A 27,724-nucleotide genomic window follows, 5' to 3' on the forward strand; every position below is an offset into this window, starting at 1 on the left:
TGTCAGGTTTTTGTGGTTTTATTAGTTGTTGTGTAATGCAGTGTTAAACTCTTAACCCAGAATTCATTATACAGGTATGTCATACCCACAGAAGCACTAATGTAATTGTGACTTAACCAGAGACCCCAGAGTAGGTTTAACCCTTTCTGCTACAGGAAAGAAGTCTGAGTGACGTAAGGAATGTCGATGGCCGTGATTCTACATCTTGCTTTTTATCCTTTTGTTTGTCCTCAACTGATGAATAGTTAGTTTCATTCAAGTCACATCTGTTTAATTCCATTGCAATGACAAAGGCTGCTAAATAATATTCATATTTTTAACAGTAACGTTAACATCTGGATTTTCTCTGCTTTCACCAACTAATGGAATAAACAAAATGCACTAAAAATCCACACCAAAGCAGTTACAGTTTTTCTAACCTTCAGAATGTGTTATCATATAAAATCCTTTTCTAGACTGTAATAAAACACTGCTGTAGGGTGCATTCTCACCAGAGATGAGGCGATGGTTGGATTTGAAATCATCTGATCTAGCTGGTCGCATACTCCATGTGGGATATAAAACAGTTGGAGGAATAGAGAAGGCTTTGAGGTTATTATTATTAGATTTTTTTTATGTAAGCTGACTCATCCATTCCCTTCTGGAGTCTCATTCTAGTCCTGAGTGTGGAGTCTGGTGTCGTGTAATAAAAATGCTTTCTGTTCAAGCTTTTATGAGGTATGTGTTTGTGCATTTCGCCAATTTTGATTGATGGCAGATTCTAGCTTCAGCGTGACGACGCAGAGCCTACACATTTCCTAAAACAGATGGTTTGTTTTTATCTCCAGAACATATGGAGCTTTAATTAATAAGCAAGTGTCCAACCAATGATAAAACTGTTTTACCTTTCTACATATGCAGCAGTGATTAAAACCATGCTGTTTCCTTTTCAGAGCAGAGAATAGTGCTCTGCTGTTAGTGCTTTTTCTGCCTATGCTTTTATGTGCTGTGGATACAGTCCACATTTATGCTTCATACCGGGATCAATAAGTAATGATCCACAGCATTAGCCGTCGACTGTACACCCAGGGGTATTTTTAGTGTCATGATGAACGGACGGTCTTAGGCCAGACAGGCTTTAGGCCAATCTGAGGCTGGCGCAGGGATGGGATTGGCTTTGTGGGAATCATTTTTTCCAGTCTGTACAGTATTGAAATTTTATCGGAGCACACACACATTTTCTTGTCTCTCTGTTATTGTACGACCTGATCTGTCAATCCAATTCACGTCCCAGTAAACAAGGAACGTCCCTGGACGTTCAAAATAGGTCTAAAAGTAGTCTGTCCGTCAAGGACATATTTTAAACGTCAACGGACGTCCAAAATCCATCTTAATAAGTTAGTTAAGTGGTGACCAATCGATAACGTCAGTGGACGTCCAAAACTCGTTTTATACAAGTAATTTATTTCGGGACCAGTTAATAACGTCAATGGACGTCCAAAATACGTCTAATAGTCGCCTTTTCGATGTCTGTGTTTGGACGTCTTTTCAACTTTCATTTTCAACCTTAAGAGAACGTTGATTAGACGGCAGTCACTACGTTATTTCAACGTTGAATCAACGGCTAATTGTTTACTGGGGTGGTTCCTTTTTTAACATTTGATAATCTTAGAGAATGAGCTCAGTGCTTCGTTCCAGACAGACCGATCTTTTACATTTTTTACTACACTTTGTTGAAAGACACCAAGAAATGTTGCTCGACTTATTCTTCAGCGGAGCCAGACTTTTAAAAAGCAATCCGTTTGCAGGCTGCATGACGATGGTCAGTAGGAACAAATTTCCCCCTGAGATGTTGTCTGATGTCTGGATTGCTCATTGGCCTGTGCATACACACACCGATTGTCCCTGTTTGAACTCAGTGGTAACAAGAAGCAGGCAAATTTGTAGCTGTGTAATGAACAGAGCATACTCTCTTTCCTCCTGAAGTGAATAAATGATGTTGATAACCAGCTAGAAACCATTTTTAGGAGAGAATTCATCAGTTAGTGACAGGAATTCCTCCACCGGGTCACTGTGGAGGATTTTCTATGGAGAAAATGTGGATGATAATGCCACAGTGCTGAAGTACCAGGCTGATCAGGAGAGACGGGTGTGCTCCAAGACTTCAGGAATATCCCACAAAGGGCTTTTCATAAGCGCTGCTCTCTAACAGTCTGGCTGAAATGATAGGGGCATTTGCTTTGCAAATCCACTGCTGCAGTCTGTATGAGCAGCCAGTGCCAGCGAGAGGAGTAGCGGTGAGGAGTGATGTCATTCCTCCCCCTTGCCCAGGGTGGGCTGTGGGAGTCTGCTGTGTGCTCTGATTCCTCGACAGGCTGCTGATTGACTCTGCGCAGACCCTGAAAGTACAGCCCCCCTGCTCTAAAAGCAGTGGTTGGGCCAAAAATCTAATTTGCCGTTGTATTTTACCGTAAACATAGTCATTCTACAGAGGCCTGTTTGTGTCTGAAGTGCCTCAGTTTTGAAGCTTATGTAGAGAACACCAAGTGGATTAAGAAACATTTTCATGTGATGTTTGAACCTATGACACTGTGAGCAAAAATGTACTAAATTACGGTACGATGCAAAATCAGATTGCAGTTATATTTCATATTAACGTAAACTCATTAAGTATTAGATCAATTTAGCAGAAGATATCAAAGAAGCCTCAAGTTTCAGAAACAATTGGAACAATCTTCATCAAGATGCAAGTACTATTTATATGAGGGTGGCACATTTGATGTCCAGTTTTATTTGAAAAACTTGGTTTTATTTGAATATTTATAAATGAAGGGAGGTGTCTGACTGCTCAGTAAGGTCCATTGCATTCATCTTAATAGCAGAAGTCATTGTATACATTTCAGCTGTACATTTTGTAAAGCCACAGCGTATAAGGTCTGTGAGGGGAAAGGTGCATATGAGCTTTTATTAGTTACAAACCAGGTCAAGGTTTCCCCGAAGAATCTTGGAACAAACAAGTTTCTTAAGAGGTAGAGCGTGCATCACACTGAATACTCTCTCTCTCTCTGTCTGTGTGTCTCTCTGTCTGTGTGTCTCTGTCTCTCTCTTTCCTCTGTCTCTGTGTATCTGTCTCTGTCTCTCTCTCTGTGTCTATCTCTCTGTCTGTCTCTCTCTGTTTCTGTCTATATCTCTGTCTCTCTCTGTGTATCTGTCTGTCTGTCTATGTCTGTCTGTCTCTCTCTCTCTCTCTGTGTATCTCTCTCTCTCTGTGTATGTCTGTCTGTCTGTGTATCTCTCTCTCTCTCTCTGTATCTCTCTCTCTCTCTCTCTCTCTCTCTCTGTTTAGATGATCTTAACACTATGATGTGTTTGAAAAACTGAGCCCTGGACATGTTTTTGCTGATCATTTGGCTGGATATTTTCATCTGAGCAATATATGCTTTAACTGCACATCCCACATATTCTCTCTTATTTTGCTCAGATTTCAGGAAGCAGGGGGCCCACCCATAGCCCTCCTTTAAGCTGCCATTGCTGCTTTTCTGCCAAGCCCCACCCATGCGGCCACTTCCTCCATGCGTCCAGCATGTGAGCTGAAAAAGGTGTGTGTGTGGGAGAAAGAGAGAGCTGGACAAAGACTGAGAGGAAGAGGAGTGTGGGGGCTGTTGGACGGGGGGCGCTGGAGCGTTACCCTCACGCTGAGCTGGGCAGTGGCCGTGGCACAGCCGCCGGTGAGCTGTGATTTGCCCGAGGGCTGTACAGGGAGGGCTCAGTCTGGTCAGAGAGGCCTGGTGTTTGGCCGCCGAGTGGACGTCACAGACAAGGCCCCCTAGGGAATGCCTATGGAAAGTGAAATGTTGCAGGCCAACACAGGAAACACACTAAAACCAGTGTTTTAAATGAACACCTACAGTGTGCCCTGAAGACCAGAGTAGGGAGTTTTACACTGCAATGTCCACTCTGTTTAATGCTCATTTTAACGTTAGAAAGTGATTTTTCTTTTTTTATATTGTGCAACAAAACAGAATCAGTTTTACTTCCTGTGGAGTACTGAAAGCTGTTTGCATAAAATAAACATTCTTAGTTGGATTTTTTTATGGGGTATGTTAATATATTTTTAAATACCATTTCAGGTTTGTCACCAGTCTGACTTTATCCATTAAATTAAGCATGATGTTATAAAAATGTGTATGATTTCCCTGTTTAATTGTTGCAGGGCAGTCCTTGGATCAGTGTAATATTTGGACTTGGTTCTGTTGTATCAGCTGTGCTCTCTCCAGAAGCACAAACCAAACTCTTAAGATATTGTTTTTCACATTCTGGTCGTCTCTAACTACCTTAATTACTGAGACTCACTTTTATTTGCTTATCAAAGCCAAGCCTTGAGATTAATGCTGCGTTATTTCTTCGTTCGTTCAGTTCGCGTGATGACTTTGCTCCTTGGGTCAAAGAGCGAGTCTGTGGAGACAAAGGGGAAGAAAGCCAAATGTATAGAATATGAAACTTGAGGAAATGGGTTTTGTTTTTAATTTTCAGTACAGGAAACATCTTGCTCGTCCTAATTAAAGACCCTTGGCCCCGAGGCTTCCCGAAACACTGCATCATCTGTAATAATCAGGACAAACAAATGCTGTACGAAAGGTTTTTTTTTTAATATGTTAAATCAACATCTGTTTCTGAGTGTTTTGGCATGATATCACATTATCACACTTGAATAATAATAATACATATTGTATCGTGAAGTTGCAGACCAGCACGTATTCTTGTTTGTCTTGTGGTACTTGCATTTGGATCAATTTGTCATTGTTTCTGCCGTTTTGCTGCCAGAGTCCCAGTTCTTAAAGCTTGTTTCTGTAGTGACTTACACAGTGGATGGTGCCTGTGCTCCTTTAGAGAAATCATTCTTACAAGGTCCGTACCATCACTTACACACACAGCATTAGGCCCAGAGCTGCTCAAGCTGCACTAACAAAGGCCCATGATTTCTTCAAACTAGCCTGTCCGTCAGGGTAAGGCCAAGTCTGGACTGTAATTAGACGGACGTTTGTGTGGGGAGTTTATCCACAGGGCTTGTTGGAGCCTGATCCAGTGGTATGCCCTCCCAGCACCCTCCTACTCATCCACCCCTGAAATCAATCAAAGGCCCAGCTGCTAGAGAGCTCATTATCTGTGTAATTATCTCATCCTGCAGGCCTGCTTTAACTCAGAGCCAGCCTGGGCCTCAGTGCCAATCTGCAACTCTCCCAAACTCTGTGCCTCCTCTTCTCCTGGACCATTCCAGTGCTCTGCATGTTTCACCTCTTTCGGGCGGTTTCCCAGGCTGGGATTAAGCCTAAGACTAGTGTAATCTATCTGTCATCTCTACCAGTTTACTGGTATATGTTGTGACACAGCAATATTGATGTTTAGTGTCAGCAGTAACAAATATGACATTTCCTTTATGGAAATATGGTGAAATAGTAATAAATGCTGTGTAAGATTTCCTTTTGTGTCATTTTTAAAAAGAAGCAGAACAGAACAAAACAGTCCAATCTAAACAAGCTAGTCAGGGTTGTGAAACATTCCTTTTAGCACAGAGCGCTAGTACTCCTGTAGCATGTGCTCATAAACTTGATGATGCAAATGTATCCTTTAGGAAAATAATAGTAATTAATTTATAATACAGAATTTTATGAATATATTTTGGCACTAGTTGTTGAAATGAATTTTTCCCTTTGGTTTAGTTACTCATGTCTGGGAAACTGGCCTTTAAAGCTTTTATAATGTAATGGATTTTTAGCATAGTCCAGTGTAACCACAGGCAACTTTTGGTCAGGGTTTGGGGCCGTGGTCTTTCTTTTGTAGACGTTTTTTTTCTAAACAAATTAGTTTTCTTCATCATATAACGCTTTCCTTCTTTAGGCTTTTCTATTTTTGACTTTGGTTCCATGGAGCAACTCTCTTCCCTCACTTTGAACGTTGTTTGCTTTCATTGAAACAGTATCTCTCCTTATTAGCAGCGATAATAAACCAAAGCCTGCAGGCAACGAACATATTGAGATTATGGTTGTTTGTACTTTGCATTTCTTGAGGCCCCGGCCTACTAGTAAGCTACTTTGTGTAAAAAAAAGCGTGATTTCCTCTCTTTGAGTATCTCATGAGTATTATGACCTGTTTGCAGGGGCTTCTGAGCCCTTGTAAAAGCAAAGAGAAATGAGTTTCTGAATGTATATTCAGGCATGCCATGCCCCATTAATCTCTAATTCAGTGCTGTGCATTCCTATGGAAGAGGCAAGTGAATGGCGTTATAACTTAACAATGCGTTAGCTGACATGTACTGGTTTGATTATAAGGCAAATATTAACGATAACGATGTCTCTGGTTAGTGACAGGAACAAAACTACTAACCTCTATGTCAATTTATAGCTCAGACCTGTCCTGGAATATCACTGAATTGTATGTTAAATTGTATGCCAGGGAACGTAACACAGGTAGCACTTGTGTAAGTATACTGTGAGTTTTGTAGCCATGTTGTTTGCTGTTATTGTCTAGTAATATTTTTAATTGTCCATTGTGTTTTTTTTAGTTGGTAATCTAAAGAGAACTTAAGAAAATAAATAAATAATTTTTGATCATAACTGCCATTTTGTTGTTAGTTTGGGCCTCTAGAGCCTACCAACCCATAAACTGAAATTATGCAACCCAGTCAATTTTGTGTGGTCTGCCTAAGTCTGAAAACATGGAATGAAATGGAACATTCTGATTTTTCTCCCCACATGAGGTTAAAGGTAACAAAATGAAAACGGCTGGAACAGAAAAGATAAATACTGATTAAATATGAAGAACATGAAAAAGCAGAAAAACCCAACAAAATGAAAGTGGCTAAAAACCCGAGCTGCTTCTCCTTGCCTCTCGCACCGAACAAAGCTGTGGCTCGTTCTCATTTAAAGGAACAGGTGCTGAAACTAGTTATTCTGCAGATGGCTGTTTAAAGAGGAGAGAATAGTGCTGTATAGTCCTTGTGGTATTTTGACCAAATCATATCAAGGTCGTTTTGTTCAAGACTCCAGGACTGTGTTCATATGTGAAAAAGGGGTATTAACTCAGTTTATATCAAACGCTTATTTCATGAACGGCCTTATTATTAAAACCTATAGAAGTTAAGTATTCGCCACTGTTTCTGTTGATATTTCAAACGAAAAACATGTCCCAGCTACAGCACGATTGATCTGCTGTTGTCTGTGTTTAGAAATAGCTTTTCAAAAGTGATTTTGGCAGAAGTGCACTAGGGCCCGATAGACTGAGATATCTCGCATGTTGGATGTCAGAACAATGGCCCCATTTCTCTAATTGACTCACTGTGTTGCACTCCTAGTGCCATAGATTCGGCTGTGCGGTTTGAATAGACTTCTGTCTCTTATTGTCTGCTAAATGAGTCAGTTTTCGCAGGCAAGGGGGAGGCTGGTGGGAGTTTTCATTTGGGTCTCTTGCGCTAGCTTGGTGCTGCTGGGCACGATTCTTTCTATATCAGCTTCTCTCAAGGGCTTTTCTCCAGCTTTCTCTGCCTTCTCTCCAGCATCATGACATCATCACTTACCCACTCCTCTCTCCTCACTAAGGACTGCGCTGCTAATGGGGTTTTTGTCTTAGTGCCAGATAAGTGTAATTTAGTAACATTGGGCGTGTGCAGTCTTGAAGATAAATGCACACGGCCATGTGCTTTTATAGTACCTGCATGACTGCGTTTCCCTGCGGAACCGCTTAAATAAATTATGTAGATGCTCTGTCATGCGTCTTTGCCAAGCCAAGTCTGTCAGTCATAAGAATGCCTGGATCGCTTGCTATGCTACTTAACTTGTCTTCCTTTGGAAAAACATGCTGTTCATTCTGAGGCTTATTATTCACCCATCGTTTGGGCTGTTTGCTTAATTCCAATAGTCAAAGAAATACACAAGTGTTTTTAACCAAACCCTTTTTTTGCTGCATTTAAAGCATGTTATTGATTGCTGTCCCTAAAAATTAAGACCAAAAGCCTACAAAACTAGAAAAAATATGTAACTGCTTCATCCTGTGTCACAGTGGATTTTTGCAGCCTCCACGGAAGTAAGGCAGGAACACACCCTGAACAGGGCAACACACACTCAACCCTGTGGCCAGTCTACTTAACAACATATGTTTGGGGACAGTTGGCAGAAACCACAGCCTCCAGTGGAAACCCACGCAGTCACTGGGAGAACACACCGAGCTATCTAAAATTGGGATTCTCTGCACTCAGGCTCACCTAAGATGGATGTGTTGTGGAGTGCATAATGTGTGCAGAATGCACCAGTGAAGACGGTGTATTTTGTTCAGCTGAATACTCGTATAAAAGAAGAATGGCAAAAATTACCGCCTTCAAAACTGGATGAGTTGGTGTCTGCTGTCCCCAGACGATTATTAAGTGTTGATTACCGGAAAGATTACGTAACACAGTGGTAAACATGGTCTTGTACCAACCTTTTTCAACACATTGCCTGCATCAGATTTGCAAATATCAAACATCAAGTTGTTTTTACTCAGTTACTAAAAGTCAAACAGAAATCTTTGACTCCTCAGTGGTTTTTCGTATATTTATTTTATTGCTACCTGAGTTGTTTGGACAGACATGGCAGATGTAGAGATTGGCTGAAAATGCTTGAGTACTTGTGTTGGCCCTCTTTGGTCAGACTGAAGAACAGTGGTCATTAGTTGATTGTCCTGATGTGGTAAACATGGAGCAACGCGGACCTCAGTACAGACGCCTCCTCTAAATCTCCTGCTATCCTTTAAGTAGAACGCTGACCATCTGCTCAGCTGTGAGGTCCCCAAATCCTCTGAGAGCTCAGAAGTGCACCTCTAATACCCTCACTGTGGCTCTTTATGTAGTCTGTTTAGGGGTGTAGCCATGCAATAGAGAGCTATATGAAGAAATGAAGAATTAACTTGCGATTGTTTGTGTGTGTGCATGTGCGCGCGCATTTGTTGTTTTATCAGCGTGCCTTGTGGGCAGTCAGGGACCTACTGGCAGGATATAAGAGAGTAGGATGTACTATTGCATAGCACCCCAGCTGGAGGCTGATCTGTTAACTTTACCCTCCTGCTTGCTGGTGTCATTTCCTATTATTGATTTGAGCTCTGTTTCATCTCTTCTCCCACTAATGAGTTTCTGGCTCGGATGAGGCTTTTCACAAAAGAAGGAGATTGGATTGTTTGGAGAATGCAATAAGTGCTGTCATTGTATTTTTCTTTATAGCTCTTCTTCAGAGTGTTAATATTAATAGGTTTAGAATGACTATTGGTATAAGCTTAAGTAAAAATGAAATGTAAACATTTTTAAGTTTGTTGATTTAATTATTATTATTTTTTATTTAAATCTGAGATCAAGTTTTGATTCTGTTTTAGTATTTATTCAGTGTTATGTCCAGATCTTATTGTACAACACAAATATTTGGAAATGTTACAGAAGAACAACAAAGAAGATTTAAAGTACAAACACAAATCAGTGTAATTCAGCTATAAACAATAACTAAACAGACAGGATGCACATTTAATATCTGTCACTGGTGATGCTTTCAACTAAACACTGATATTAAGATGGGAATTCTTTTCTTTTATTGTTTTAAATAGATATTTCTGAGGAGTCTGAGGAGCATTTCACAAAAAACAGTGCTATAATTTTCTTTTTTGGAACATAACTTCTTTAGTGAAATCATTCCAGTCCAAAAATGACCACAGTGCTATTAATTAGGCGTTTTATAATTTCCTAAATGATCACGATCAAATCTAATAAGTCTGATGTCGGAAGAGATTCACACCCCTACACCCTCATTACGAAGAGACACATTACACTCAAAGTAGGTTTTTCTGAGAACACGAGGCCGGCCAACAGAGACGTGTCTCAGATACACGCACCTGAGACTGCTGGCACGACTCCAGGCTCAGCTGCGGCAGCAGCATTCCCGCGATGAGAGACGGACAACAGCAGACAGGGGCATGTTGACCTCACAAGAGCAAATAAATAGAGCGCCGCTCTCCAGAGGCATGAATGAGCCTCTGTATTAGAGCACCTAGACCCATTTATGTTCCACAGCCAGTTATTCTCCTTTTAGTAGTGATCTGAAATAGAACTTATCTAGATGTTTTGCAGGTGCATGTTTCAAATGACAGGAAGACTATCAACATGGAATATTGCATAATGTAATCCCTGTTTATTATAATGGTGAATGTAAACGCCCCATTGAATCATACATTAATTAAAGTGTTCTTGATGCGGGATTATCATTTAAGGATTTAGAAATGTATGTGTTTTTGTCGTTGTATACACAGATGCAGTGAAAACTAACCAGTAGAGCCAGTTCAGCCTATATTAAGAAGATGGCTGTGAATCAGGTTATTGTGTGTCTGCTGAAGAAACAGGCAGCTGCTTATCTTGGCAGACGACTGATATGCTGTGCTCTGTTGAGGGCAGATAGTAACCCAGTGTGTGCTTAAACCCTGAATCCTCTCATTTGTGTTTGCTGATAGAAGGTATTTTACAAGTAGGATTTAATCTTTTGCAAAGCATAGCAGTTTATCTTTACTGGTAAATGTGTCCTCTTATGGAGCAAACATAAAGTAGGAAATCCCTAAATGATTAACATACATACAGCAATAAATAGGTCTCTCTTGCCGTCAAATCGTCCAGTTATAGTCCATCAAACCATGTAAACATTAGACAAAGGAGTCAGCTTCATCCTCATCTTAATTGCTTTCTCCCTCCCTCTTCTCTTTGGCAGGTGTGATGTCTTGAAACGGTCTCCGGAGCTTTTGAAGGATGTGCAGTGAGTGCTGATGGGAACTGTGGTTCCAATATGAGTGTTCATGATGTTGGAGGAAGACGACGCTTCGAGGACAACGAATTCACCCTGCGCATCTACCCTGGGGTCATCGCGGAGGGCACCATCTACTGCCCGGTCACCGCCCGCAAGATCACTTCAGCTGCCGAGGTCATCGAGCAGGTCATCGACCGGCTGCAGCTGGACCGGACGAAATGCTACGTCTTGGCAGAGGTGAAGGAGTTTGGGGGAGAGGAATGGATCCTCAACCCCACCGATTGCCCTGTGCAGCGCATGATGCTGTGGCCACGCATGGCCCTGGAGAACCGCTTCAGTGGCGAGGATTACCGCTTCCTGCTGCGCGAGAAGAACTTGGACGGCTCTATCCACTATGGCAACCTGCAGATGTGGCTGCGTGTGACGGAGGAGCGGCGGCGCATGGTGGAGCGTGGCCTCCTGCCTCAGCCACTGCAGAAAGACCACGACGACCTGTGCAACCTGCCTGACCTCAACGAGAAGACGCTACTGGACAATCTCCGCAGTCGCTTCAAGCAGGAGAAGATCTACACCTACGTGGGGAGCATCCTCATAGTCATTAACCCTTTCAAGTTCCTGCCCATCTATAACCCCAAGTATGTCAAAATGTACGATAACCACCAGCTGGGGAAGCTGGAGCCGCATATATACGCGGTTGCGGACGTGGCTTATCATGCTATGCTGCAGCGCAGACAGAACCAGTGCATAGTTATATCTGGGGAAAGTGGCTCGGGTAAGACCCAGAGCACCAACTTTTTGATTCACCACCTCACAGCGCTCAGTCAAAAGGGCTTCGCTAGTGGAGTGGAGCAGATCATTCTTGGAGCTGGACCAGTTTTAGAGGTAAGAAGCAGAGCGGGAATCATCAGAACTGATTGAGTGCTTCAGAGCGAGGCAGGATGACAAGACGATTCGTTGCCCGTTCATGCACAAGCAGGAATTGCGATATATATGCTGTCATTTCATCATTTCATTCTGCTTTTTTCTAATAGGAATTTCTCAGAGGATATGAAAGCAATAGCAATATTAATGAGCAAAGAATAGATTGTGTGGCCCTGAATACAATATTTCATCTGTGCTGCCATTGCCGCTGCATCTATGCCTTATCTGAGATCCCAAGAACCAGTAACAGATGCGTAGTAGGATATATGTTAAGTGTCATAATCCTTATAGAGCTAGGCCTTATGGCCCTACCATCATCGGGTGCTTAGCCTGCCACGCCCACACCCACTGGCAGAAATCCTCCCAACGGTGGGTGGTAACACAGGAGTTATTACTTCTAAACAGTGTTGTGATGCAGCTGTTACAGTGGCGCAGATTACACCCATTCTGTAGAAGATTAATTCATTGTGAAGTGTATGCTGTGGTATTACAGTGTTTGAATTTCTTAATGTCTCGTGCCTCTTGATCTGTTTCCAAATCACATTACATTTCTGTGGTCTTGAGATTTCGCAATAAGAACATTCCATACAGTGAAATAGAGACTAAGACAGCAGGTTGTGATAGAATGGATGTTGATACATGCACATGGACCTGAGAGACATTCAGCCATGTTTTAATCGCAGTGCCGATTACTGTGGTTATTGTGAGAGCAGTGTTAGCTGTCAAATATCGTTTGCTTGAAGGAGAGGAACATTTAAAAAAAGATTGAATGTATTTAACTGGGGTAACAATACGCAACTAAATCAAAAACAATTACAATGTAATGAAACTGAAATTGAAGCGAAACATTGTCTTCCTTTTCAAGGTTTTCTCACCTGAACACACTCATATGTTTCCCTCTGAGTATGGGATGATGTAACTGGTAGGCTATGGTGTGCATGTAGTTTGTATATGCTGTGCACTTTTGTTTCTGGGCTAACTAATATTCTCCTATTCATTAAATGACGCAGTTATAAATGTGGACATACTTCCGTTGTCATTTCTGGCACGGATCGTGTCAGTGTTGTAGCAGAAATCATTTATGTTACAACTCTAGTAGCGTTAAAGACCACCCGACCTGAAAAAAAATATCTAGAGGAAGCACTCAAATATTTTTTGGATTAAAAAACTGAAATCATCTGAGGTAGCACTTTGAGAAACTTTGCCTGTTGTAATGCCTTTGTGTGCTTTGACAAAAAAGGGTAATGTTTAAGCACTGAGGTTAATAACCAACTCCCTGGCACAATTGAGTGGTTTTCAAGTTGAGAGGGCTAGCCTTAATTGTTTGCACAGTGAGATTACGTGTCTGTCTAATGCAGGCTGTGAAGGGGTGTAACACCAAGTTCAACAGCAGTTTCGCAGGTAGATCTTGCTCTCTTCACTCACACCAAAGGTGACACATTCATCACTCCTCCCTGCCACAGCCCTGCCAAAGTCTACAGCACACTACCACCTTCATTTGTGGGAGGGACATTTACTAAGAAGCTGTGTCTACAGCTTTAGTCACAGGTCATTCTGCCTTGATTGAGTGGATGGTTTTAACCTGTTAAAAATGTTTATGTGCCTGAATTATCTGAATTCTTTTTCTCTTTCCTTTTGAGCCAACCTGGCATTGTGGCTCCTTTTTAGATGGTTCTGATTGGTTTGTAATTTAAGCACTTGGCCGTGACTTGACTACCTGGCGGGTCAGGAAATATGACGGAAGTAGGCTGTGACAAATATCTTGTTTTAAAACTGCAGTAACCTGCATTGCTGTAGGCTTGTTTGACACCGTTTCTGTTCTAAGCTCTAAAGGTGCTGCGAGGCTGTGTTTATATTAATGCATGATGAAGAGCATCACCAAAGGCTCCTCTGTTTCTGAGCCTTTGCCAGCTCGGTAGCTTTGATAGCTCTGTCTTTTATGTGCTCCACTGAATCACAGCTATGAGTAACCTGCACTGAGCCTTATTCAGCCAGCAAATCTTTTGCTATGATACAGTATTTGAAGAGTCCTTGGCTCATTGGCTTGTGCTTGTGCGGTGGAGGGTAACATTCATCATATCCACGTTGTTGCTGATAAGGGGTTGAGTAAAGAGGCTTTAAAAAAAAAAAAAGTGATGCCATTCATTATGACCCAATGAACTTTGAAGTGAAAGAGTTGGTGTTAGGTTCACAGATGTTGCTTATTGCTTCAATGTGTTGTACTCTGACAGGTGTTTGATCTCACATACGCTAATGCACTTTAATATAGAACAAAGGATTTCGAACGTGTCGGCTTTCTTCACACTTAAAGGTCTGTCCCGAAACATAGTGAGCTGTCTAACTAGAGAATCATAGTGTGTGTGTGTGTGCTCCCGACACGTACGCTGTTCCAATTCTTAGATGCCTCATTACGCTGCCTACAGAGATACCTTAACTGAGCCTAATTTTAAGGCAGCATCAAAAAGTTCCTCAGCCAAGAAGGCGATCCCATGGTCACAACACAAGCACAACTCTTGCGTCTATTTCGCTCTTAGGGCTGGACTTTTATTCAATATCAATATATATATTGTAATATAAAATGTTTCAATAACAATATGATTTTTAAACACATTGTCACTATTTCAAAATACATTATTTACCACAAGGGTGGTGCAGCAGGTAGTGTCGCAGTCACACAGCTCCAGGGACCTGGAGGTTGTGGGTTCGATTCCCGCTCCGGGTGACTGTCTGTGAGGAGTTGGTGTGTTCTCCCTGTGTCTGCGTGGGTTTCCTCTGGGTGCTCCAGTTTCCTCCCACAGTCCAAAAACACACGTTGGTAGGTGGATTGGCGACTCAAAATTGTCCGTAGGTGCGAGCGTGTGAATGTGTGTGTGTGTGTTGCCCTGTGAAGGACTGGCGCCCCCTCCAGGGTGTATTCCCGCCTTGCGCCCAATGATTCCAGGTAGGCTCTGGACCCACCGCAACCCTGAACTGGATAAGCGCTTATGATAATGAATGAATGAATTATTTACCACATCGGTCATTGACTAATGTTCATTACAGGGTGCTGTTGTCAGTTCTGCGCACTCATATTCATATTGACAAAGCCAGTAAATTTATGTTTGATGTCACGTTTCTTGTTTTTTCTTGGAAGATTTTCAGTAGATTGTACAATGTTTATATCGATATATCGTATCGACCAAAATAAATCATGATATAAATTTTCGCCAAATTGTCCAGCCCTATTCGCTCTTCCCCCACAGCAAAAATAACTAAAATTGCCATTAAAAATGGGAAGACTGAACTCCATGCGCTGAAATGCTGAGGCGATGCTAGCAGCTGAGGTAAGTAAACACCGGTTGCGTGCAGTGGGCGGGAACAAGCTGTGTCGCAATTGCTCTCAATAATCTGCCTCATGAGGACAGACGACCGTTAGAATTCTACCTGCTTAAACAGCTGTGTACGTAGTCAGTGTCTACTTGGGCTGCTCGCTGTTTTGGGACAGATTCCAAAATCTAAGCTTTTAGATTTATGTATAAACTTTGAGCTCTTTCTCACTTCTGTCATAGATGCCCATACAAATGTGTGTTTATCAAGGCTGTACAATACTATATGTATTGGTAAAACTTACAGCATGGTGATTATATTGCTGGCAGCACAGTGGTAAAACAGGTAGTGTTGCTTTCATACAGCTCCAAGGTTCTGGGTTTGTGGATACCATCCTTACCTCAGGCCTCTGTGAGGAGGTTGGTGTGTTCTCCCTGTGTGTGCATGGGTTTCCGCCGGATGCTTTGGTTTGCTTCCAAAAACAGTCCCAGTTCTAGTTCTGTTATAGATCACGTCATTGATCTACAGGAATTTTTGAATTTGGCTGTATTGACCACTCAGACATCACCCCACCCACTGGTTTCTCTACACATTAACAAGAGCAATGGTCCTTGAAAACCCTTAACAGTCCAACACTAGGCGAGAGGTAAAGCTTTGCCTTGTGTGAAAAGTGAGGATCTCCGGGGGTTTGGCAGACTTCTGTGGTGGGCTTCCACTCTTGACTCAGGCTTCATAGTGTTCCTGGCCAACTGAAACATTCCAGTCAGATCCATCTGAGTGTCAGAGCGGGTCACAGCGTGGCCTCCTCCTGCCTGCAGCCTGTAATGAAGCTTTAATGCCGCCTGTCATTAGTCTTAATGCGCTAGCGGGATTATTGTGAATTACTGCCAGTACTGGGTGGGTCGGCAGAGATTGGGGGATTTGCTGTACATGGAAAGTGTTGTTTTCATTCTCTTGGCAGAGAGGAGCTGGAATTGATTGATGCCATAATGCTTCTCTGGCTTCATCTGATTTGGGAATTGTTTTATTGCAAGAAGAATGATTGACACTGTAAATGTTGTCAAAAGGTGTGAGTTCATTTAGGAGTAAAAGGAAACTAAAGATATTTGATTTACTTTACCAGAGTTGTTTGTTTGTCTCTGAACTTAACTGAAAATATCACCAAATATTTGGGCCTATAAACCAAGATACAAACCAAGCCTTGACAGAAGTTGCTTATTTTATTTAGTTGTTAGGGCTTGTTTCCCTTGGACCCTGGAGTAATAGTTCAGTAATTGTACATCTTGGAAGTCAGTAAGTTGCATTGTTAAGAGAGTTGTTTGCAATTTTGTTTGCGCTGAAGGCTCATTAGAATGGCTTTGGCAGGCTGACCTAATCCGCCCTGGCCAGCTGCTGGTGTCTTCCCTGGCCAAGCCAGACTGCATTCCCAGGGTGTTTTCATGCCTCCATTCAAACCTCTGGTCACAGTGTGGCTTCACTCAAACTCAAGACATGGTCAGCTCTTTTCATCAGACTGGAGATTTCTCCCACTGTCTGGACTCCTCTAAGACCACACAGCATTGAGCTTGCAGTACACGGTGCCAAAAGGGCTTCCATCTATTATTGAACCACACTTCTTCAGTTCCTTTAAAAATCTTTTCCACTGAATGGAAAACAAGTTGGTAAATTTTGCGGGGCATTATGACCCTCACATGCTTTGGTGCATGGAATTACAGGGTTCACAAGCCTCTTTGTTAGTGTTGCTTTTCATAATTGTGTAAACTACAGACCCTACTGTATAACAGTTCACACGATTTTCCATGGTGGGGCATGAACGCTTTTGTGTCCCTGCACTGACTCATTCTTCCCAATAGATCCCCATGAATGGCACTCTTCAGCTCACATTAGTGTTACAAAGTCTCTCTGTAAATCCTCTTCCCCTTTCTTGGAATGCCTTATCTCCCAGGCTGTGAGGCAAGCACAATCAGTGCCTTAGAAATTGGCGACAGTAATGAAGGCTGGTACAGTACTAAAAAGTGAGTGTCTCTGGAACATTCCGTTCTTGTAGTACTCATAGTGTATTTGGCACTGCCTTTGTCTCCCCAGGGTTGATTATAAGGTCTCGGGTTTAGTCATTTTATGGGTTTCTTAGTGGTAAAATTTCTGTCATCTCAAATTGATTGGGCCTACAGTACTTGGTACGTTAACCTCAGTTCATATGACTATGCTTCATACTTGTTAAAACTTCTTTTTTAATTATTTATATTATTTTTAAATATTTAAAGTCCATGCATTTTGGCTTTTACATTTCTAGACTTGAAGATAATTAATAAATAAATTAATATAAATTATATATATATTAGCAGTGTCACAGCTATTGATTAGCCCTTATCCAATTCCTTATCCCAGTTGCCCTTCCCCTTCACTCCCAAAAGCAAGTGCGCTAAGGAGTTAACAGGAGGTTCTTTATTTAGGAGCGAGCGAGCGTCTCCAGATGCTCTTTTGGCATTTTTACATTCTCAGCAGTGCCAGCACCTGACCACCCCACAAAGCAGTTGCCCCCTGTGCCCTGTGCCAAAGGCTAGCACAGTCACCCTCATACTCAAGTCTCTTTTTTTTTGTTTGTTTGAAGAATTCTCCATATTAGTTTGATTATAAGTGGCGCAAACACTGCTTTGAGTTTGCACACCCAACTGGAAAAATGGATCACAATAAATCCATCCGCATAGAAAGGCTTGTAATGCATCTTTTATATGCAGCATGATTGTGCATGCTACATTAGTCCTCTGGCAGCAGACATTACATTTTAGGGGTCAAATATCCAGAATGGATCAGTAGAAAGACAGTCTAATTGTGTTGAAGTTACATGGCCCAAGCCTCTTAATGTATTATCTAGAAGGAATAAATATACATTCTGGTTTTGATCATGGTGGTGTTGAAAGGCGGTGTTGTTTCTGCTTCCTCTCACAGTTTCAGCTCAACCTTTCGCTAGCTCTTTTGTGTGGGCTTGGCTCGCGCTGACACTCAACCCTGAGCCTTGCTTCTTCCCTCTGTGTTTGTCCCTGCCTAACTTTGGCATGTGACTGTTTGAACTGCATTCTGGTAGTCAGCCTGAAAGAGGATCAGTATCACAGCCGTGCTAAGAATAAAGCTCTTGTCTCTCTGGAATGCTGCCTGTGGCGTAGTAAATGACTTATGAACTGTACAAAACTGTCCCTTGAAAAGAGGGGTGGTAGCAACTATGCGAAACTGTGATTGTTAGTTAGATTTGCTTCTCTCTCGGTAGAATCTTTTATAAAGCCATCTACACTGGCCTTCAATGGATTACTTCCTGTTCGTGAATAGTGGTGTGGTGCCGTTTTGTACGTAGAGCTGTTGTGATCTGGGCGGATTAACATGTAACATAACTGAGGTTTTTGGTCATTTGTTGAGCGCACAGTCGGAGCAGGTTGATGGTTTGTTTGGTTGATGGCTTTATTATATTTATTTATTAATTATTTCCTTTACATTTTTTGGAAATTAAAAAAGAAATTGTTTTGTGCGTGGTGTCTGATGAGTGGGGTGTTTGTGTGTCTATGACAAAATATCCATGTCCCATCATTTTTGTCTTCTGTCTCCCATTCCTTAGTAGCAGAGTGGACAAATACCTTCAGAGCTAAGGAAGGGAATTGAGGGAATCCCTGTGTTTGCCTCAGTGTCACTGAGCTAATCAGATTGGCCTCCTTTCTCAGAGCTCCAGGTGGGGCATTTCAGCCACGTCCATCCCCCCTCCCCATCTAGGCTTATACTTGGCATGTGACTGACAAATAAGGCGTGCTGCCGTTACGACCACCTGTTATCTACTTTTCTTTTACAAGAAACTCTACCAAAGGTGTTAAGGAATGCACACATTCTTTCTACCCTCTTAGAACATGTTCCATGCACATTGCACAAGACCAGTTCAGTGGCAGAATGCTTGCTGTTAATGAATGAGTCAGATAAATGTTGTTGTGAAATATTTATGTAACTGTCAGAAGAATAGCTTCTGCCCACCTTGTAGGAATGTAAGCTATGAGTTATGCGGGGCACAGAGTTATGCTTTGGTAAATAGTTGGGTTGAAATAAGCATGGGATCCGTTCCAAAGTAAACCCCACTGCTGCGCTTTTAGAAGAGCCTAGGAGTAGCCCTGAGCCGCTGGTGAACCGGAGATATGCAGAAATGGCGGCGATCCAGGTGCCCCTCCTCCATAAAACAGGTAGTCTGAGAAATGTCTGAAATTCTAACTCATCACACATCCATGACTTTATTATGATAGAGCACCCTTGTCTCTTTCTGATGATTTAACGCCCTATTAGGGATTCATCAGGATAAGTTATAGCTGATAAAGCCAAAAGGCAGAGGCAAGCCTTCTAATTTCACCAGAATCAAAAGAGAATGATGTTGGCTGATAAAGTGTATTACGTTTGGCAGCAGTCTTCAGATATTTTCTTCACAAAGATCCCAGACTGTTTGAGGGATCAGACCAAGGCAGATATATAAAGGTGCTGTTAGCTCATGAAATGATGAAGTAGTGAGAGTAAGTTTAAAAAAAAAAATGAAATCTGAACCTGTTTTTGATTTTCAGTTGGGTTTCCACCCTTCCCTAGTAAAAAAAAATAAGTCTGGTTGATTCGTTCATGCCAATCTTTCCACTGATACTGTTTTGAGAGTGGCCAGCCCATATCAGAGGTTCAGCCTCCCACCGTCCACTGTGCTATCTCTCTGCGTGTAACCTCATCTCCTCTCTTCCAGCAGACAGCAGGGAGTCCAGCATTTGCTTTATCAGGATAACAGCCTCCGTCGCTGTGGGAAAGGCTAGGCAACAGTTCTCCATTCAACATGGACTGATCTGCAATAATAATTATCAGAATCGCTACACTGTTTCCATAAAGGAGGCTCTTGGCCTTACAAACACATACTAGAATGAGATTTATGTTACGGTAGGGTGCGGATTTGCCCAGTCCTTGTTGTTTTTTTACTACTGGAGTTGAAAATTAATCATTATTTATATCAAGCTTGCAATTCGAAATGTTCTTAAGGCAAGAGCTGCAATTTTAATACTAGTGGACGTTATCAAGAATACTGTCTTTACAAGGGTTAAAGAGGCAGTCAAACACTCTGCTGTGTACAATATTGTGATTTAATAACAAAGGAACAAATGACTATTTAGTTCTTTTAATGAAATCTATTTCTCTTTTTTCCCTGATAACTGGCAGCAATGTTTATCTACTACATGATGTCCATTACATGTTTGAAAGTAGCAAATACAAAGGCTGCATAGATATACAGTATAGTTATTTTAAAATCAATTTCTGCAGCTGAAGCTGATACTCACTCATTCATTCATTATCTGTAAGCGCTTATCCAATTCAGGGTCGCGGTGGGTCCAGAGCCTACCTGGAATCATTGGGCGAAAGGCGGGAATACACCCTGGAGGGGGCGCCAGTCCTTCACAGGGTCACACACACACACCTACGGACACTTTTGAGTCGCCAATCCACCTACCAATGTGTGTTTTTGGACTGTGGGAGGAAACCGGAGCACCCAGAGGAAGCCCACGCAGACACAGGGAGAACACACCACACTCCTCACAGACAGTCACCCGGAGGAAACCCACACAGACACGGGGAAAACACACCAAACTCCTCACAGACAGTCACCCGGAGGAAACCCACGCAGACACGGGGAGAACACACCAAACTCCTCACAGACAGTCACCCGGAGGAAACCCATGCAGACACGGGGAGAACACACCAACTCCTCACAGACAGTCACCCGGAGGAAACCCACGCAGACACGGGGAGAACACACCAACTCCTCACAGACAGTCACCCGGAGGAAACCCACGCAGACACAGGGAGAACACACCACACTCCTCACAGACAGTCACCCGGAGGAAACCCACGCAGACACAGGGAGAACACACCACACTCCTCACAGACAGTCACCCGGAGGAAACCCACACAGACACGGGGAGAACACACCAAACTCCTCACAGACAGTCACCCGGAGGAAACCCATGCAGACACGGGGAGAACACACCAACTCCTCACAGACAGTCACCCGGAGGAAACCCACGCAGACACGGGGAGAACACACCAACTCCTCACAGACAGTCACCCGGAGGAAACCCACGCAGACACAGGGAGAACACACCACACTCCTCACAGACAGTCACCCGGAGGAAACCCACGCAGACACAGGGAGAACACACCACACTCCTCACAGACAGTCACCCGGAGGAAACCCACACAGACACGGGGAAAACACACCAAACTCCTCACAGACAGTCACCCGGAGGAAACCCACGCAGACACGGGGAGAACACACCAAACTCCTCACAGACAGTCACCCGGAGGAAACCCATGCAGACACGGGGAGAACACACCAACTCCTCACAGACAGTCACCCGGAGGAAACCCACGCAGACACGGGGAGAACACACCAACTCCTCACAGACAGTCACCCGGAGGAAACCCACGCAGACACAGGGAGAACACACCACACTCCTCACAGACAGTCACCCGGAGGAAACCCACGCAGACATGGGGAGAACACACCAACTCCTCACAGACAGTCACCCGGTGAAGCTGATACTGTCATATTTAATAGTTTACAGTTGACCACTGATATTGAAAAATGCGGAAAATTTTTTTTTATACGTTTTTGGTTGTTCTTTCAATGTGCTACTATTTATTTATTTTTTTTAACAGCTATGTTTCGACTAGGAGTCCAGAATACACAATGTTTTCTCCTTTAGATCACAGACTTGCAAGGAAACATTTTTTACTGTTACAGCAACACATGGCCTGAGGAAAGGAATGGTTTTCCTTATTTATTCCTCTTAAAGACTGCATTAGTGGAAAAGTACAATATCGAACATCATTTGTAGAATCACATTCTGGGAAATGAAAGCGGAATAATCTTGGGACCTTCCTGGGACAACCCCAAACTTTGTTGTGGAGTGGAATTTGTACTATGGTGAGAAAAGAAAACATGGTTTGAGTCGCTAATCTGCTCTGTTATTCAGCTACATCAAAGGATCTGATAGATGCCACTATTGGACTCAAGTAATATCCATCACAATCCCTTTATTAGCATGTGAAAATGTGCCTCTAATTCTGGCTGTGAAAACATTGTTTAGGCCGGGTTTCCCCCTCCCTCTAAAGGTCCTTCTGCAAATAGAAAAACTAAGGCGTTTGGATCTACATCTTGTGAAAGACTTTTAAATGTAATTTTAGAGCAAAGCTAAATATATTTGATTTCTTTATCACAAATGTATGTCATTAGCCTGTTAGTAGAAGGTCTGAGGAATCTAGTGTCCACTTGTGCTCATTTTGTTAACCCCCGAGGCAGGGTATTTAGGGTATGCTTCAGTGTTTTCCTTCTCTTTGCTAATGTCTTTGGCCGTGTAGCGCTCCTGCCTGGCTTTGGGATGCTCCTCTCCGTGCCGCCTGCCTTTCCTCAACTTCCTGCCGTGTCTGGCCTAGCTTTCCTCTTCCTGCCTTCATTAAGGAGACAGCGTCACGTTCAAACCCCTCCTACACCTCCCCCACCCCCTGAAACACCAGCCAGCCACCCACCCTGTCCAAGCTGGAGCCAAGGCTACTCAGCCATGCCCATTGTTTATACCCGGCTGACCTCTGAGAAAGCAAGTGTCTGTTTAAAGGCTGCTGTTTTAAGAGCCAAAAAGCAAGACTCATTCTGTGAGGTAGTGATGACTATGGCATGAACAACTTAAAAGCTCGCATCTTTACCCACATCCGCAATTCACATACTCCTTCTCATTCTTATATACACACACACACACATACTCCCTAAGGGTGGGAATGGCATGCAGTTTCTTCACTCCACTTCCACAAAAATTCCACAACAATTCCAAGCTGTTGTTGCTCACTTATAATCTTGCTTGGCCATGGGAAGCATGGGGAGTATAAATCTTGTGTGATTGCGTATATTGTCTTTCTGTTCTTGTAGCATTGTGAGCTTGGTCATGTCTAGTTGAGGCTGTTCTTCCCCTCAGATATTTCTCTGTCAGGTTGTTTACATTTTAGATAACTAGTGATGTAGCACGAGTCCTGAAGCATATAACTAGCTCTTAAGGATAAGGAGTTTGCTACTGTTGCCCACAGCTTGCTCATTAGGGCTCTGGACTGGGGTTTTTATCAGTTTGCTTCGACACACTGTGTATTAGACCGATCTGTAATTAATTATCTGCTTACCCTGAGGTGGGCCCACAAAGACTTTGTTGGTTGAGCAAGTTTAATTTATGTTTTTTTAACATCCACATTTTTATGCCTTGTAAAAAAACCCTGTAATTTCATGTGTAGAATGCTTATCCAATGCAGTGCAATATACAATTTTGAATTGAATTAATGTATTTCCAGTTAATTGCCAAATTAAAAATGCAAATTCTGGCAAATTTAATATAGCAATTAAACTTTACCTTAGTGTCAAAGTTGATGAGTGATGAATGTCAGATGCTGAGCTACTGAAAGTTGTGTACCCTTTAATCTAAGTCTAATAAACCTCGTATAAAGGAAACCACTACCTGAAAAAAACTATACACCTGTGTTTATAGATTTTGCCTAATTTGGACATATTACATTCATTCATTCATTCATTATCTATAAGCGCTTATCCAGTTCAGTGTCACGGTGGGTCCATAGCCTACCTGGAATCATTGGATGCAAGGTGGGAATACACCCTGGAGGGGGCGCCAGTATGCGACACACACACACACACACACACACACACACACACACACATTCACTCACACCCACAGACAATTTTGAGTCGCCAATCCACCTACCAACGTGTGTTTTTGGACTGTGGGAGGAAACCGGAGCACCCGGAGGAAACCCACGTGGACACAGGGAGAACACACCACACTCCTCACAGACAGTCACCCGGAGGAAACCCACGCGGACACAGGGAGAACACACCAACTCCTCACAGACAGTCACCCGGAGGAAACCCACGCGGACACAGGGAGAACACACCAACTCCTCACAGACAGTCACCCGGAGGAAACCCACGCGGACACAGGGAGAACACACCAACTCCTCACAGACAGTCACCTGGAAGAAACCCACGCGGACACGGAGAACACACCACACTTCTCACAGGCAGTCACCTGGAGTGGGAATCGAACCCACAACCTCCAGGTCCCTGGAGCTGTGTGACTGCGACACTACCTGCTGCACCACCGTGACACCCTGGACATATTACAAATATGTTCTAAATATTCTATGCATTGCTCACACCTACTAAACTAGCACGTGTTTTTTTTTTCTGGTCTGATTTTTTCCTGAGGTAAAGTAAAAGTGTCCCTTTTGGCCTCTAAGTCTTCACCTCTGTCGCAGCAGGGTCATCATGGGACACCTTTTGCATAATCGTGTTCTCTGTGTAGAACTGTAAACTGTGAGGTTTGTCTCTGTGTCTGCTGCCAGGAGCCCCCTACCCTTCACCCTTCTGCTGTAACAGTGTCAGTGTGTGTGAAGTAACTCCTGCCAGGCCTGGAAACAAAGGCCTCTGTAAGCCTCTGTGCTGTGTGTTGGGTTCAGTGGGTTTAGGCTTGCCCTGGCATCAGGCCAAACTTGCACACCCTGCCCGAAGAGAGCACTCCACTAACACCATGCCAGAGCGGCTGCAGAGATATATACACACACACACACGTGTGGGCTGATGAGTCTGTAGGCGCTGTGTGTTGGTGCCATTACAGTGCAGTTTGTAATGAAGCTGGGGGTTTGTGTAGCACTCTTACGCTTTGTGCAATCTTTCGACATCTATTCGCTTCTCATCTGTGAAGAAAAACACTGACATTACATGGCTTTAATGGAACATTGGACAGTTTCACTGCTCACACCAGTTGATCATCAGAGGTTGTTGATTTGCCATTGTCTATCTTATGCTGCTTAATAATCAATAGTGTGGTGGTCATTCTCAATAGGGCAGCTGTGACTCGGGGCAAGGTTATGCTTTGTACGCAGCCATCCGAGATGCCCTGCATTAGCCTTTCCACTTTCAGTCGAGAATGCTCTGTCTCTCTCTAGAATCACTCTGATCTAACCTCATTGAGAACAATGTCCTCTGTAAAAAGCATTACTTCCCACAAGTTAACCACAGCCCAGAGAGAACCGGACCTGTGTAAACAAACAGTGCTTTCTGACAAACAATACTGTATATTCTTCCAAAGTCAGTGTTCTAGAAAGGTCTCTCCCACTCACAATGTTCTAGACCAAGGTGGTGCCTGGCGTTATCATGGGTGCCATCAAAACATTCTGACGTTGCTGATATAAAATAAAAGAACGATACTTACAAACCTTTGACAACTTCAAGATTAAAATCAGAACAGTGGTGTGTACTGAATAAATGTATTCAGTGTAGCTCTACAGCATTTACAACCAGTGGCATAGGAATACATGACAGTGGAGGGGCAGTCTGCGTTCACTTTGCTCATGTGACTCGTGTGTCTTCTCCCACTTCCCTCACACTCCAGCTCTGGGTCCAATTTGCGTGAATGTGCATGAAGCCAAGAAGGAGTGTGTCCACACATGAGAACTCGCTCCTGGGGAATTAACATTGGCTGAAAGGGTGGGCCTAGGTCCTGTCTGACTCAAGTGACCTGTGACCATGCCCCGAGTCAAGACACCCCTGAATATTTTGAGAACAATGTCACTATGTCATTGAATAAAGTGAGAATGCTTAGAGAAAATAAGTCAAAATATTCTGTCCTTGTCTCTCTGCATCTCAAATTTTGATGAGAGAATTAGTCAGTGTTTTAAATCTGAGACCTTTGCCTGCTGTCATCTGATTTGTGATGATGGGTTTCACCTGCTGTTTTTACAGTTGTATTTTCAAAATGATGGTTGATTTTGGCTGCGTTTGTGTGTTTACTTTGGCTGTCAGATGGATGCAGAGTCTCCTTGCCACTAAAACCACTTGTCTACTTCATTCATCATCCCTGTAGATTGCTGTCATCTAGTCACTCTTCTGTAGACCATTCTTCACAACCCCTGTGCCCTGTGATTTCTTGACTAATTTTTTTTTTTTTTACTTGAAGTTGAGCTACTACAGAAAAGTGAATAATTCCTGTGGTTATGCTTTTTCCCCCCTTGGTGCCAAGAAGCAATTACTCCATGTTGTCTCACACATGTAACATCCAGCATGGTGCCATTTCAGAGTTCCGCAGGGCCTTTATCTGATGTGCTGAGGACGTTTGAAGAAAAGCCATGGTGATTAGATGGGTCAGTACTTTGGACAATGTGCTTTTATCCTCTCTTTGTTGGTCAGGCTGGTGTGTATGAGTGTGCGAGTGTGGAGGGTCTCATTAATTGTGAAGAGAGGCCCTGGATGCATGAGCCATCTGAATGGGCTTCATTCTTCATTGCTCTTTATGGCTGTGCAGTGTAGGGAGACCTCCAGAAGATCATTATTCAGCTATGTCTCTTCTCCCACTTCCTGCTGTTGAACTATATGTATCTGCCTGAAATAATCTCCCTGCATATCTGCTTTGGTCGATCTCGACATATCTACTGAATGTGTAACGGCAGCTGCGGTACAGCTGCATGGACTCTGCTGTCTCGCGTGGGACAAGTGTGGCTGCTGCACATACTCCAGGCCTGCTGGGAGTTTATGGGTTGTTTTCTGACCTTTCGGTCAGCCTTCGTTGTGCTGGATAAGTGAGGGAGTGTCTATTTGCCTTTTTTCTGAAAAGAAGTTGGTGCCCTTAAAATGTCTGGTTTTGTCAGTTGTTTACATGCTGTACTCTATTTGATTAAAGCTGTTAGTACAGCCTCAGTTAATAGATACATTAGCAGAGGGCATTATTTAAATGATAGCCCTTGTGCTGGTGGCTCAGAGGTTGAATCCTTAATTGAATATTGTAGGGTATTTAAGAAAATAGCTTGGTTCTCTCCAGTTTCACATTGAGAAAAGTAAACACAAATCATTATAAATTAATATTGCGGTGGTCTGGGCCTGTGATTCTACATTGGGTTGCTTTTAATGAACTGGATGAAGACAAATTTAGTTTGCTCTCTCAGTTAAAGCTCACGTCAAGCTTAATATTACATTTTTAATGGGAGCTGCTATTTGTATTAGAGTTGTATGAACATGTATGGATGTATATTTATTCAAATTCAGCGGATTTGTAGAAAGATAAGGAATGTCTAAATACTTATGTCTAATAGTAAAGAAGGAAAACTGTCCATGCAGTTTCCTTTAATTTCTTGTCTTCCAGACGTGGAGCTTTTGAAACATGACGTCAGTGACATCACTCAGCAGGCAGTTGTACTCTCCACTTGCGCTCATCAAAAGCTGCTGTGCAAATCAACGCTAGCTCATGTCTATAAACTAAAATTACAGAGCTGCTCTGTTAAAAGATTGGTCAGTAAATTGGATGGTAAAGTTGACAGCTCTTTTAAGCGTAATTTGGACTGGATCTTCATCTTTGTGGAAGTTTGATATGTGCACTTTGCAGGTTTATTTTTAGGTGCCTGATTATAGGATCAGCCTACCGTAGCGATCTGTCGAATACAACACATTACCATTTTCTGCAAAGAGAAGCCTCTAATATTGAGGCCACGCGTAGCTTAATGTATTATGTAAGAAGATTTACCTGACAGTGCAATCCCAGGACCAGTGTTAAGACACAATGCTACAAATGCTAGTTTGGCATAACAAAACATTAGTGATGTAAAGGTATTGCCTC

The 27,724-nt window shown here is 42.8% G+C and overlaps 1 protein-coding gene across 4 annotated transcripts in view; it reads left to right on the forward strand.

The window, feature by feature from the left end:
- The window catches only part of myo9aa (myosin IXAa), a 103,282-nt gene that overhangs the window by 11,524 nt on the left and 64,034 nt on the right, over positions 1-27,724 (forward strand). For all 4 annotated transcript variants that reach the window (XM_066646918.1, XM_066646919.1, XM_066646920.1 and 1 more), the window contains exon 2: positions 10,749-11,666. In XM_066646918.1, the coding sequence (XP_066503015.1) occupies positions 10,824-11,666 (843 nt within the window). In that variant the 5' untranslated portion in view covers positions 10,749-10,823. The remainder of the gene's footprint in view (positions 1-10,748; positions 11,667-27,724) is intronic.

Source organism: Hoplias malabaricus, chromosome 16 (genome assembly GCF_029633855.1).
Source record: "Hoplias malabaricus isolate fHopMal1 chromosome 16, fHopMal1.hap1, whole genome shotgun sequence".
In the NCBI taxonomy this organism is placed as follows: domain Eukaryota; kingdom Metazoa; phylum Chordata; class Actinopteri; order Characiformes; family Erythrinidae; genus Hoplias; species Hoplias malabaricus.